The sequence below is a fragment of the Suricata suricatta genome, chromosome 12 (genome assembly GCF_006229205.1).
Source record: "Suricata suricatta isolate VVHF042 chromosome 12, meerkat_22Aug2017_6uvM2_HiC, whole genome shotgun sequence".
Classification (NCBI taxonomy): Eukaryota; Metazoa; Chordata; class Mammalia; order Carnivora; family Herpestidae; genus Suricata; species Suricata suricatta.
In genome coordinates this window covers 5,451,461-5,465,573 of record NC_043711.1, presented here as the reverse complement: position 1 = coordinate 5,465,573, position 14,113 = coordinate 5,451,461, and the positions used below count along the sequence as shown (strand labels likewise).

General features: G+C 60.9%; 1 protein-coding gene and 1 long non-coding RNA gene across 2 annotated transcripts; one reads left to right on the top strand and one right to left on the bottom strand.

Annotated features, from left to right (window-relative positions):
• The first annotated feature begins 269 nt into the window (after nucleotides 1-269).
• On the top strand, nucleotides 270-3,943 carry LOC115274621. The gene is made up of 3 exons (XR_003901200.1): nucleotides 270-942; nucleotides 3,314-3,422; nucleotides 3,603-3,943. It is a non-coding gene; the product is annotated as an uncharacterized LOC115274621 (long non-coding RNA).
• TIMM44 (translocase of inner mitochondrial membrane 44) lies at nucleotides 373-13,553 on the bottom strand. Its single transcript, XM_029918025.1, has 13 exons — nucleotides 13,474-13,553; nucleotides 11,846-11,947; nucleotides 9,455-9,625; nucleotides 8,372-8,452; nucleotides 7,469-7,618; nucleotides 6,574-6,713; nucleotides 6,277-6,362; nucleotides 5,590-5,682; nucleotides 5,376-5,500; nucleotides 3,949-3,999; nucleotides 1,936-2,025; nucleotides 1,204-1,314; nucleotides 373-925 (listed from the first exon to the last, which is right to left on the bottom strand). The coding sequence occupies exons 1-13, from the start codon at nucleotides 13,516-13,518 to the stop codon at nucleotides 806-808; spliced, it is 1,365 nt and encodes a 454-aa protein (XP_029773885.1). The 5' UTR covers nucleotides 13,519-13,553; the 3' UTR covers nucleotides 373-805.
• Between the last annotated feature and the right edge of the window lie 560 nt (nucleotides 13,554-14,113).

The following is a 14,113-nucleotide window of genomic DNA, read 5'->3' as shown; positions in this document are numbered from 1 at the left end:
CCCATCCCGACAAGCACCCCAGGCAGCCCCAGCCCGACTTCGACACCTGTCTATGCGACAGACCCCCTCAACCAGACGTCCTGTTTGGGGATCCCAATGCCCCCCGCAAAATCACTCATACTGGCGCTCAAGCTCCTCTAGCGCTAGGGACCCCAGCCCTCCGAGATCCCAGCCCGGCCTCGGAGAAGCTCCCCAGCTCTTGCGGAGAGGACTCCCTCGCCAGGGAGACAGGGTCCTAAACAGGCAAGGTCTAGGGCTGCAATTCCTTTAGCAACCTTGACCACCTCCTGTGACCACCTGGCCAGCTCTCGCCACCCATCCTCAGCCCCAGGTGCCCCCCACCCCAGTGACAAACACCTCGGACCACCCAAGTTGCTCTCCTGCACCTTGGCATTTTATTTCCAAATCTCAGGCATATATACAGGATAGTAAGGGAACTGTTAAAAAACGGAGCCAAAATGGCCTGGCTGGAACAGCCGGTAGGCTAGTCTGAGCGGCAGGGACTTGCCGTCCTGCCCCCTGTAGTCCCTGGGCCAGGGGGCGGGGTCCTTCTGGCACCATGTGGCCTGTGCACTGCGTTGACGCTGCCCAGCAGCCCCCAGGGCACAGGGGCCCACCCGGTGAGGGGCAGCGCCCCTGCTCATCGACCTGCCCTTCCCCATCCCGCTGGTTTTGTGGCGGTCCAGGTAGAGATACGGCAGTCCTCGCTTCCCCAGAGGTCTGGCTGCGACAGGCAGACACCAGTCCTCTGTGTGACTACTGCGTGCTGACCCAGCCTAGAAGCCTCTGCTCGTGGCCGCCACGCTCAGAGGACCTGCTCCGTGCTGGACGCCGACATGTCCAGGAGCCGCCAGGCCGCGTAGGGGTTGAGCTCGTCCTGGTCCCGACACAGTGCCCACACGTACAGCATGCGCAGCACCTTGTCCTGCGGAGGCGTGGAAGGTGAGGGCCGGACGAGGGGCTGTGCAAGGGGCAGGCAGGACACAGAGGGGATGCTGGGAGGGACCGTCAGCCTGGGTCTGGGGTCCAGAGGCCACAGCTCCGGCCTTCACGAGCCAGGCGAGTCAGTCCCCACCCCCACTGGCACTGCCCAGGGTGCCAGACTTCTCGAGACACCAGCCTGCTGTTCTCGCACAGTCACAGCACCTCCCAGCTGAGTCGGTACGAGGTGGCTGGACACACGGGCCACCCTCCCTCACTCACCGGGTCGCCCTCCACCACCTCGCCTTTGGGGTTCTTGATCACCATCACCAGCTGGGCCTGGAAGGTGATGATCAGCACAGGCCCCTGCTCCATCATCTTGCCCATGGCCAGCTGCAGGGGGAGGACGGGCAGGCAGGCTTCAGAGAGCGGCCCCACCCCTTCCCTGACACTGGCCTTAGGGCTGGCGCAGGCCCTTGCTTCCCAGGAGGCGGCCCTGGCCACTCCTCTTGCCCAGAAGGACCCATCGGAGGAGCTGCCTGTCCCCGGGGAGGGGTTTCCCCACAGGACCCTTGCCAATGTGAGCCAGAGTCTGAACTAAGAATCCACGCAGCCTCCCCCGACCCCAGTGGCTTCTTGTAACCCAGGCCAGGGCTGGGTGGGCACGCAAGGCCGCACGGAGGAGCCAATCCTGCACAAGGCAGGGGGAGGAGAAACCGGCGGTCACGCCTTCAGCTCTGCGAAGGGACACGGCTCTTGCCCTTCCGGTGAAGGCACAGGGACAGCACTGCCTCTGGGGGCCTGGAGCTCCGGGCAGCAGCACCCCCGCGTCCACCACCCGCCCAAGAATTCTCCCTCCACAGGCTTATGGGAACCCTCTTCCAAAAGGGACTCTCGAGGTCATTTCACCCCAGGAACTGCCCAGGCCACAGCTCCCCCAGGGACAGGGCACTCACCACCTCCCCTGGGGGGTCCTCTGACTAGCAACCCCGCCCCCCAAGAAGAGACACTCACATCGATGTTGTCGATGTCCAGGATGCGGGAGTGGAACTGCAGGCCCAGCGCCTTGGCCTGCTGGATGGGGTGGGCCAGCTGACTGTAGGTCTGAGGGGAGAAGCCAGACACAGCCCTGCAGCCAGGCCCGTGAGTGCGAGCCCCACCGAGGTGCCACCGTGACCCCGCCGGCGAGCCCGGGGGCTGCGTACGCCCTCTTGGGAAACCCTCCCGCAGGTGGGCTCACTGCCCTATCCCGGGCCTTCTGCGCCTGCACCTTCCAGAAACAGCTGCTGGCGCCTGCGTGTGCTCTGCCAGGAGGGGCAGATGCCAGGAGCACAGGTCCAAGCCAGGAGGCCAGTGCCACCCATTTGCTGGCCCGAATCACACCCCCCTTGTTATAAAGACAGCGCTGCATCGAGACTCCCAAACAGAAGTCGTATTAATCAGTAAAGTAGGTAATTTTCCTGCAACAGGATCTGAAATACATGCCAGGAGGGAAGTTGAGGCCTCTCTGGCCCATCCTGGACTTTCCCATTTCACCACACTCTGAATCTTGGCCTGGAATCAAACGCGTTTTCTAGGATTTGCCCTAACCCGCAGCCGCTCTGAGATGACCTCCCTCAGTCGGCCTCCTCCTCACTGACCGGCTCCGATGGGAGGCTGCTGGCCACAGGCAGCCCCTTACTTCCCACGGGGTGGTGACACTCCGAGGGACACCTCCAGCCCCCGGGGCCTGCTCCCAGCCCTGGGCATGCGTGCCACCTTGCACCTTTTCGCTGGTGGCTTCTCTGGACTCAGCAGCTACACTGGAAGCCATTCCAGTAACTCTTACTTCTTATGGAAATAACTAATCTAACAAGAAAAAAAATGGTGCCAATCCCATTTCCTGTGCGGTTCTTAAAAATGGCACTTAAGAAACACCTCTGGGGGCTCCTGGGTGGCTCAGTTGGTTGAGCAGCCAACTTTAGCTCAGGTCATGGGTTCAAGCCCTGCTTCAGGCTCTGTGCTCATGGCTTGGAGCCTGGAGCGGGCTTCAGATTCTGCGCCTCCCTCTCTCTGCCCCTCCCCCTCTTACACTTTCTCTCTCTTAGATAAACATATAAATAAATAAATACGTGAGCCTGGGTGCATACACACACGCGCGTGCACACACACACACTCCTCCGTAAGAGCACCTGCAGTGTCAGGTGCATTTCCAGGGGCCCCAGCAGCTCTCTGGCAGAGATAATCAGCCACAGCCTAATGGTCCTAAAGCATTAAAAAAAAAAAAAAAAAAAAAAAAGAAAAAAAAAACCCACACCACCACACACTCCTAAATGCCTGCTGGATTAGTCACCATGCAGGGGAGTATTAAAAAAAAAAAAAATCTGACATCTTCTCCTCTGCTTTCTCCAAGTTGTTTGTGAGCTGGAAGCAGAATAGATCAGCCAAAAAAGGCTCTGGATTACTCAACAGAAATTCGCTACAGAAAAACTCATGAAGACACAGGTCAGGGAGCGAGCAGGGTGAGTCGAGGTGGCCGACAGAGCCCTGCGGGTGGCTGCCAGGACCAGGCGGACAGGGTGTGCTCCCGGGGACAGCTGACCCGGGTCGGCAGCTGGGGACCCTGAGCAGGACACACGGCTCCTCCCCGTGCGGGAAATCTTATCACCGTCTGTTTTGATCTGTGTTTCGGGAACTCAAAGTGAGAACAGCTGTGATGAGTTCAGCCAGTGCTTCATGCGTCCTGGAGCGCTGCGTCTGCTCGCACTGTACCCACACGACGCGTGTGACATGGCCAGGGGATGGGAGGTGGCGCGCGCCCACCGCCGCCACGTGAGGCCCCTGCCTGTGGCCCCTGCTGAGGGAAGGTCACAGACACCCCCTCCCAAACTGTTCATGGTCCCTTTCTGCCCAGCCCCTGACCCCCGGGGCCCCCCTACAGCCAGGACACCAGGCCCTGTCACCCCTTCCTGACTCTGCCCAAACAGACCTCCCAACCGATTCTTTTTAGGCCTAAATAAAAAAAGTAAAAAAAAAGGAAGTACTCACAGCTTCATAGCACCAATCTTTGAGGATCTCAAGCTCTCCAGAAATCATGGCCTAAAAAGGGAAAAACAAACAAAAATAAGCTCGAAACTAAGAGGGGGCTGTCCAGGCCGGAGGCCCTGCCCCACAGGCTCAGCTGGGAAGCAGGGGCATCGGCTTGGGCCACAGCAACGGATGCCCCTCCCCAGGCCCTGGGGACCAAGGGCCTGCGTGTGTGACCCCTGGCAGCCCAGGGTGGCCGCGAGGGCCCCGTGTGCGGCGGAGGAAGGCGGCAGCGTGCCGGGCTCAGCTGGGCCGGGAAGCAGAGCCAAGAAGCAGGCGCACCCACCTGCACCTGCACTGGGGCCAGGACTTCAGGACGGGCAGGAGGGGCCCCAGGGCAGCCCCCTAAGGTGCCACAGAAGACACCTCCACAGGAACTTGGGAGGCGAGGGAGGAGCCCAGGGCCAGAGGGAGAAAGAAAAGTAGGGGCAGGCTGGGGGTTGTGACGTCATCCCCCGTGTGCTGGAGCTGCTTTTTTTTTTTTATAATGTTTTTATTTACTTTTGAGAGAGAAAGAGACAGCGCAAACAGGGGAGGATCAGAGAGAAGGAGACACAGAAGCCGAAGCAGCTCCAGGCTCTGAGCTAGCTGTCAGCACGGAGCCTGACACGGGGCTCAAACCCACGAACCGTGAGATCGTGACCTGAGCCGAAGTCGAATGCTTAACCGACTGAGTCACCCAGGCGCCCCTGGGGCTGCTGCTTTAAGGGAGCGCCCCTCTCTACCTTCTCCTGGCCCTGCCTGCAGTGGTGTGGGAAATAGGAGGGGACCACAGGGAGGCCCAGGGGATGGAAAGGCGGGGGTGTGTGGGGGGGTGCGGGGCCTTTCTGTGATCTCATCAGGCCCTTCCACAGGCCTGGCAGAGGCCCAGGTTCGGGCCACAACCCAGGGCGAGAGGAGCAGATGTGGCGGGGGGGGGAGTCACCCGTGAGCAGGGCCCTGCGCAGTGTGGGCTGGGGCGGGGTCTCGAGCAAGCCACCCCCTCCTCATCTGTGAACTGGAAGATGGGATTCGGGATCCCCACAGAGAGGGGACCTGGCCCTGGGAGACGCAGCCGCGGCCCCGGGCAGCCGCTCCCTTAGGCTCGAGGGAGCTGCTTCACGCACATCACGAGGGAGACCAGACGGGGGGCTCCAGGCCGGGCGTCGGGGAGCCAGGAGCTGCTGCCAGGCCTCGTGGAAGGGAACCTGGGTGCCTTCGCAGAGATGCGTGACTAAGGGGCACGTGTGGGGCACGAGGCCTCTGAAGGCCGAGATCTCTGCCCCCGGCGGCAGTTTCCATCCGGCCACAGCCCTGGTGACATGTGCAGCGGTGGCTCGGGAGCCCAGGGTGCCGGGCGGCAGGCAGGCCGAGAGGACGTGCCGGCCGGGCCGGGGCGCAGCACGCACCTCCAGGACGTTGGGGATGATGTCGCCCTCGCACTGCCGCAGGAACCGCTCCTTGTCGAAGGCGGGGTCGACCCGCAGGATCTCCGTGAGCACCTCGGACATCTCCGTCTTCGAGAACAGGCCCCCTGCAGGCACCGAGTCAGGATGGGGCCAGGGCCTGGCAGTCCCACTGCCAGCCCAGGTGGGAAGGACGGCCCGGGGGCAGCCCACTCACCCAGCAGGTCGGTGACCTTGTCCGTCAGGGTGCGGGACGCCCGGATGAGCACATTGTCGCTCTCGTCATACTTCATCTTCATCTCGAAGAACCCTGCCAGGACGTGGGCTGGGGTCGGGGTCCCTTCCAGAAAGACACCCCTACTCCATGACTCCCAGGGGCTCCCTGGGGCCTGTGGGAGGCCCACTCCCCGTGCAGGCGTGGTAAGCGGGGTGCTCTGAGCCGGCTTCCCAGGGGGTAGGCTGAGGGGCCGGGGCTCTCGCTACTAAGGAAACAGGCCTCTAGCGACCGTCACTGGACAAGGGACAAGGGTGTGGTGCGGCAGTGCTCTGGCTGGCACCTGGGAAGGCCCACCAGCCCTAGGAGGGAGCCTCTCACGGTGGCACCCACACCGAGCCACCAGGAAGGCAGCCTGGCCGCAATCCTGCACCTGCGGCAAGGATGGTGACCTGGCCCCTGCCCGCCAGCCGGACGTGCACCCGGCTGCCTGCGTGAGCAGAGCTGCCGGCCAGCCTTGCTCCGCTGCTCACTGGCCGGACGATCCTGCTGGAGTAGCGGGTCCTCTCTGATCCTGGTCTCCTCCTCTGTAAAGTGGGGGGTCTGGCTGGTGACCAGCGGGCGGGGAGCACTGAGTGTCCACTGTCATAGCTATGCTGTCAGCCGAGTCTCCGAGAAGCGCGCACTCACGATTAAACACCACGTTGTTGTCCCTGAAGTCTCTCCACTGCTGGTACCACTTGGAGTCCTTGTGCAGCACGACCCCCAGGGCCTCCCTGGGGAGACGGGGCAGCGGTGAGCAGCGGCGCCGCCGCGCAGCCCACCCGCCCCCCTGGCTGCAGGGAATGGGAACCCCGAGCAGAAACTCGAGAACGAGCTGACTTGGGTGGATGGTTCCCGGGGCGCTCGAACACGAACAGTGTGTGTCTGGGGGGCGGGGGGGGGGGGGGGCGCACTGGCCGCTCGGCCACCTACTCGGGCACCTACTCGTTGGCCTCGAACACCTTCTCTTCCTTGAACTTCTCTCCCGCAAACTCCTTCCTCTTCCTGAGGCGCTCTGGCCTCCGATACGGCCCGGTCTGCCCCAGCACGCTGTCGTCAATCTCCTTCTTCACAGACTCCACCCCCTGGAGGGAGGCAGCCGGGGGCGGGCGCTCAGGACCTTCCCGACACTGGGGGGCCTGTGTGCTTGTGCCCCGAGTCAGGGCAGTGTCTGCTGGGAACCCCCGTCCGAGGCCCGATGGCACTGCAGGGCCTCAGCTTCCCCCGGTCTCGAGGTCGCGTGGCCCCGAGCCCCCTGCCTGACTTCCCTCCACAGACCACAGGACTGCTCCGGATGGGTCCTGTTTTTCTTTGGCCGCACCCCTCGTCTCCCCCAACCTCGCCGCAGGGGCTCTGGCTGTGTTGAGCTAACCGTGCACACCTCCCCTCGGGAGGGCCTGCCTCTCCCCCCGTGGCCCTTCCCCTGTATTGCGTCGCTCGGGAACTGCTCATCCCCCTCCAGGTCCCCCAGACCCCTCAAGAGCAGGAATTTGGACTTTCTGTCCCGTGGCCCTGCGGGCACCAGAGGGCCCAGCACGTGGGAAGATTCAACAGGTGTTTCAGAATGAATCAGGACGTCAGGTGGCCCTGAGTACGACAGGTCCCTGGCTTCTAGACATAGGCTAAGGGTGTTAGTGGCTGGGAGGCTCTCCGTGCATTAACCTGCAGCGACTAGGGGCCGTGACTCGCCCAAGGCCACCCAGCCAGGAGCGGAGCGCGGTCCTGGGGCCCTGGGGGGCAGGGGGCAGGGGGGCCTGGCTCTCCAGGGCGGAGCTGGGCAGGGAGAACTCGGACTCCCGGACTCTGAGCAGGCCAGGCCGTGAGCCCCAGCCCGACCCACCTGGGACAGAGCTCTGAAGGCGGCAGTCCTGCCCAGCTTCTCGCCGCCCTTGGACACCGACTCGGCTGACTGCTTGGCAGTCTTGGCGGCCTCCTCCACGCTCTCCTTGATCCTCCGGCCAAGGTCGCTTTTACCGACTTCATCGAGACTCTACTGAGACAAGGGGATGGGGGTGTTAGCACAGCAGCCCTTGGGGTCCACACAAGCAGCCCCGGAGCTAAGACCAGACCAGTCCTTCAAATGCCGGGAACAGACGCTCTGAACTCGTCTGGCCTGTGGGGCCCCGACACTCGGGTGCGCCACGCACGAGGTCTGCAGTGCTGGACCCCTGGGCTCCAGGCTGGACACCAGGTCAACTGGGCTCTCCCCGGAATGGGCATGAGCAGCAGCTTGGGGGTAAAAGGTCCAAGGAGCCTGTGCCCAATGCTGGGCTGGCCTCGAATCCTTGCAGGCAGCTTAGAACAGGGCAGAGCCCTGCCCCTCACCTGCCCAGAACAAAGCAAAACAGGCAAAAAAATCAAGCCCCTGCCATCCCCCCACACCCCCCGCCCCTTCTCCCCTCACCAGGGGCCAAGCAGCCCTTCCCTGTTTTGGGCAGGATGAAAAGTCACTGGCCCTTCCGTCTCTGCTAGTGGCACGGATGCGTGAAGGCATCTAGTGCCAGCTGCAGGGCACGCCGGTTGGCCGGACTTGGCCCTCCGTTCTGGGGGGCGCCGTACATCCCGACTCCGGAAGCCGCCCGGCCAGGCTGGCTCTCCACGGGCTCGCCACCCACGCGTGCTCCTCCTCAGTGCCAAGTCACGCCCTACCCAGGCGCCAGCTCTGCCCGAGGCTTCCAGCACTGCTCTCCTCCCAGAGGCAAGCAGCAGATGGCCTGGGGGGGCGGGGGGGGGGGACCATTACCTCCTTCACTGTGCCTGTGATCTCCCCCAGCTTCTTCCTGATCACCTCGCTCGTCCGCACGGTTTCGGATTCAATGCTTTTCTGTGGGAGAGAGGTTGTTTTTCTCTGTCACCACATAGCAGCGGTCTTACAGGAAGCATGTTCTGAGCAGTACCTCCCCCTCCCCCTCTGCCCGGCCTGCCTGACCACCCCAACCCCCTCCCCACCCCAGGGCCCCTCCCAGCCCCCCACAGCCTTGCTTTGGGGAGCAGCTGGGGGCTGACAAATGGCGGCCCCCGAGGCCCAGCCCTGGTTACAGTCTCTCGCTAGGTGCAGGGGTGATCTTGCCCCTCGCCCACCTCATCCACATTGTGCTGCCCCTCGCTCTGCACCCCTGCAGCTGCAAACGCTGCTGGATCGCCCACAACCACAGTCCCACCCACCTCAGCTTGCTCTGCCCCCAACACCCCTCAGCCCCCAATACCCCTCAGCCCGTGCCTCTTCCTTCCTGGAAAGACAGGTGCTCAGCCATCTGGTTGAATCCCTCACAGGCCCTCTGAGGGCACAGGCCTCGCCCGTGGCCTGGGAGGGGAGGCCAACAGAACAAGCAACTATGGGACCTGGAGCGGGGGCCTACTGGTAAGACAAGTGGGTGCCCCCAGCTCGCAGAGCCTGCATGTGGCCGTGGCTACCTGACCCACTGGGCGTGGTGAGTGCCTGCAGGCCACCCTGTAAAGACACACAGGCGGCAATTAACAGTCACACCAGCGCCGTCGCCCTCTTGCCACCTGCTGCTCTCAGAGGGCCACAACCGGCTCTCAGGAGCAGTGGATCTCACACCTATGGCTCAAGGGGTCACCCGGGGGGCCGGCGCAGCTGCACCCCGACCCAGCAGGTCGGGGAGGGCGCCGAGACTCTGCGTCTCTCACAAGCTTCCAGAAGAAGCTGGTGCTGCTGGTGTGCAGAGGACGCCGCTCAGTCTCGCTGCAGAAGCTGGGGGGGGGGGGGCTGGCGCCTGACTCTGTCCCCTCACCCCCCGTGGGCAGTGAGTGACGTCACATCCCCCCCTGCTGCGCTGGCTCTGTGAGGAAGCAAAGGGCTCACGTATTTCCTCCGGGCCTCCTGGAGCGCGTCGGACTCCTCCAGCTTTCGGGCCTCGTCACGGAACTTCTTTATGCTTTCTTTCATTTCTTTGTTTTTGGCTAATTCTTGTTTGATATTATCTAGCAAGCCAGAGAGAAAGCCTTTCCTGTTTCCAGAAGAATAGGATTTGGACTGGAAAGAACGTAAAAGAAATAAAGGCTTTTTACTTTCTCCCCCTGTTGCTCATACAGGTTTCACAATGAACAGCTACCTCCGTTATGAGCTACAGAAGTTAAGTTAAAAAACATCAGGTTTGGGCCCCACGTCAGGCTCTATGCTGACAGCTAGCTCAGAGCCTGGAGCCTGTCTTTGGATTCTGTGTCTCTCTGACCCTCCCCTCCTCACACAGTCTCGCTCTCAAAAATAAACAAAACATTAAAAAAAAAAAAAGCATCAGGTGAGGGGCACCTGGGTGGCTCAGTCGATTTAACTGTCCCAACTCTTGATTTCGGCTCAGGTCACGGTCTCATGGTTCATGAGCTCAAGCCCCATATCCGACTCTGTGCTGACAGCAAGGTGCTTACTGGGGATTTTCTCTCTCCTCATCTCTCTGCTCCTACCCAGACTGTGCTCTCTCTCAAAATAAATAAACTTAAAGAAAAAAAAAAGACACAGAGGAAACTCAAATGCCTATTACTAAGCCGGAGAAGCTGGTCTGAAGAGACTCCAGGCGGCATGATCCCTACTCTAGGACATTCTGGAAAAGCTGAAACCAGTACAAGGATCCATAGTTGTCAGGGGTTGGGGGAGATGAATGGGCAGAGCAAAGAGAAGTTTCCAGTCAGTGAGACTACTCTGTCCAAACCCAGGGAATGAGGGCCCAGCGGGAACATGACCTCAGCTGCTAATAATGTATCAATTCCTGCTGCCAGCACAACCTCGGCTGCTAATAATGTATCAATTCCGGCTCACCAGCTGAAACAAACCTGCCACACACATGGCAGGCACCATGGGGGAAAAGCAGGCTCAGGAGAGAGGAGATGGGGGAAAGGAGGCTGATGAGAACTCTCTGTACTTCCTGCTCGATTTTTCTGTACATCTAAAAGTGCTCAAAAGAATAAAGTCTATTAAAAACAAAACAAAGTGCCAGGCTCCTTCTCCAACAGATCCAGGCGCAGTTTGGAATTCTCACGGAGATTCAAACAGGCTCGTCCAAGGCCAAGAGTAAGACCCAAAGGGGCCCCTGGCCCAGGATTCAGCTGAAAGGATTCTGTGGTCCCGTATCCGGAAGAAGCTGGCACAGGGCCCCACCCCCTGGGCTTCTGGGGTTGGATACCTTCTTCTTTTGGGGCCACTCTCAAGTCCCACATTGGAACTCACATGTCACCCCAGGCTGGGCACAAACCTCCCTCGTCAACCCACAGGATCCCTGCCACCCAGAGCCTAACTAGCTCAGGGTTTCCCCTCATAGGAAAACCCAACACACCCAGAAAGTCAGGGCCTAGGGAGGCCAGGAGCAAGGCCACGGCCCCTCTGCAGGCACAAGAATCAGCGTCATACACTGCCTGAGACATAGCCTTCAGGGTCACACCGAGCCCGGCTTGGATCCCCGCTTCCCCACCATGGCGAGAGGGGGCTCTGAAAAGAGAATGCTTAGAGAAGCAGGCGAGCCGTGAGCAGGTGCAGCGCGGTGGCCGGGCCCACATGGCCGGCCTTCCTCTGGGGGGGGGGGGGGGGAGTCTCCGTTCTAAGACTGTGTGGGACGGCGCCACCTCGAAGCCGCCCCCCCTCCTGCTCCAGGGCCGCACACAGAGGTGGTGGCTAAGAGGAAGACCACAGCACCCGCGCCACGCCCACAAAGGCTCAAGGCCCGTGAGCGAGACACAGCTGGCTGAGAGGAGACCCGGGGGAGAGGGGGGTGCACGCCGCCCCTGTGTGGGGATGTGCGGAGGTAGATCTGGTTTGGGGCTTTCAACAGAAAGCAGCACGGTTGGAGGCAACTGATGGGGAGGACAGAAGCTCGGGAAAATGCCGTCTGTGAGGAACAACAGAAACGGAAAACGGAGCCCCCGAGATGAGAGGACTCCGCTCAAATGCCTGGAGGGCTGTCACCCAGAGAAAAGGGAGGAGCCATAGGGAGCCGGGTTTGAGCCGAGTACAGGGATGCCTCTCCAGCCACGAGAGCTGAGCCGGCATCCACTTTGTCAGCAGGAGTTCCGCCCCGGTAATGCCACACATTTGCCAGGATCCCGAGAGCACCCGCACGCTGGGCTCTGTGACCCCGAAGGCCTTGGGTGTGGAAAGCCAATCAGCTGCCCTTGCCAGTGGGGACAACCCCTGTCTCCTGCCCACCAGGCCTGATCTTGCAGACTTTCTCCTCCTCTCTGACTGCTGTCGTCCAGAGTCACTCACCAGAGGCAGCTCTCCACCGGGCTGGCGTATCTGATAGGTGCCACCGCGCAGTGGCATCAGGTTGTGGCTGGACAACAGCTGGACTCCACTGCTGAGACATCGCTAATCAGGGGAGAAAAGAGAAAGGTCCATTCAGGTAAGGTCACCAGGAAGTAAGCAAGCCACACTAAAAAATAGGGGTCGCCCAAGACTCATTTGCTGATTTTTTAAAATATTTATTTTTGAGAGAGTGAGAGAGAGACAGAAGTGTGAGCAGGAGAGCGGGAGACATGGAGGGAGACAGAATCATCCGAAGCAGGCTCCAGGCTCTGAGCTGTCAGCACAGAGCCAGACGTGGGGCTCGAACTCACGAACTGTGAGACCATGACCTGAGCTGACGTCAGCGCTTAACCAACTGAGCCCCCCAGGCGCCGCTATTCCTGTAGAGTAACTCCTGGGGCACCTGGCTGGCTCAGGCAGAAGAGGAGACTCCTGACTGATATCGGGGGTCATGAGTTTGAGGCCCACATTGGGAGTAGAGATAACTCAATAAACTTGTACGACCAAACCTGAGGCTGGTTCCCAACCAGTTTTGTGCCCAAATCCAAACACATGTAAATTCAATCTCTAAACACTTAAGAGACAAGTAGCCAAGAGAAAAAAACAATCAGCCTGGAGTCAAAGGCAGCTTCTTGGCTCCCCACACTTAGGATCCCTACAAGACACTGTCCTTCATCCAGAGTCCAGCACCGAAGGCACTTTGACCTAGGCTTTGGATCAGGTCAGCTTACACAACGAGCTGAGGCTGTGGGCAGGTTGCTTAACCTCTTTTTTTTTTTTTTTTAATATTTTATTTATTTTTTGCGAGACACAGAGAGACAGAGTATGAGCAGGGGAGAGGCAGAGAGAGATGGAGACACAGAATCTGAAACAGGCTCCAGGCTCTGAGCTGTCAGCACAGAGCCGGACGCGGGGCTCGAACCCACGAACCCTGAGATCACGACCTGAGCCGAAGTCGGAGCTTAACCGACTGAGCCACCCAGGTGCCCCGGCTTAACCTTTCTGAGGCCCAGTTTCCTAACCTGTGAAACCGCAACAAGCAGCAGCAACGTGAAGAACTCCTGCTTGCTGAGCGCGCTACACACGCTTTAACTCCCACCGCCCCCATGAGCTCCTGCTCTCAGCCAAGACGGGAACTACCTCCCGCACTTTCACACGGAGGGTTCGGAGGTGCGATGCGGGAAATGCTCTCGGCAGAGGACCTGGCACATCAACGCGAGCGGTGACTGTCACGGTACTTTGCCTCCTCCCGGCTGTTTCTCCGCTGGGCGCCGAAGCCACCGAGGCCACCGTGCACTCCCCGGTGCACGTGGAGTCTGGTCAGGAAGTGAGGGGCGATTCGCCGCCCGCCCGGCCCAGCGCACGGCCGCCTCGAACCCGGCACGCTCAGCCCCTCAACCACAAGCTTCGCTCCGGGACCCCGGCCCTGGCCTTGACCGACCCAAGGACCCAACCCCAAGCCTCCCGTCGAGCCCAAGGAAGGACCGAGGGGCCCAAAGGCCTGAGGAGAAAAAGGCCCTGGAGGTCGCGAGCTGGGAGCTCCCCAGGCACGCCCCCAGCCCCCACCCCGACCCCGCACGTCCCCTTACCTGCGGGCAGCGGCACCATCCTCCCCGCAGCGCCGCCGCCGCCATGTTGCTGGATCCCGTGTGACCTTCTTGCGACGCGGCCTGATGGCGTCATCCTTCGCGTCTATGCGGCGCGGCGTGGGTTTGGGAAAAGCCGCCCTTGGGGGAGGGGTTTCGTAGAGGAAACGGTCTCTGATTTGACAGGGTTCCCTTGGGGGCGGGGGCTTAGGCGTGGTCTGGCAGGGGGGCGGGACCTGAGGGCAAGATATCCCTCGAGGAGTAGGCCTCTGATAGGGCAGGATTTTGGAAGGCGGGGCAGGCGTCTTGACGTCACCCGAGGGCGGGCACTTTTTTGAGGCCGAGACTTATGGTTGGATAAGGTTACAAAGGGGCGGATGGTGAAGACGTGCATTCTGTCCCGTCTGGAGAGGTGATCACCCAGTCAGATCGTGCAAGGTTCTATTGTCCGGAAGGACGAGTAGAGCGACAGGCCACAGGGACCGGCTCGATTGGATTCTGACTGATTGACCCGCGGACCAGCCCAGTAGTGACTGACCCTGGCTCTCACTGACAGTAACCTGCAGTGACCGACCGACGGGCAAGCGAGCTGCTCTAAGAGCCAGAGTAAAGGAGCCCACTTTGTGCAGCACTTCGAGAAAGC

Bases quoted from the DNA above. Each gene is read 5' to 3' on its own strand.
- TIMM44 (XM_029918025.1), bottom strand. From the start codon at position 13,518: ATGGCGGCGGCGGCGCTGCGGGGAGGATGGTGCCGCTGCCCGCAG. The intron at 7,619-8,371 runs GTAATGGTCCCC...TTGTCTCAGTAG, and splicing joins TCACAGGCACAGTGAAGGAG to AGTCTCGATGAAGTCGGTAA. The intron at 2,026-3,948 runs GTGAGTACTTCC...TTCTCCCCTCAG, and splicing joins AAGATTGGTGCTATGAAGCT to ACCTACAGTCAGCTGGCCCA.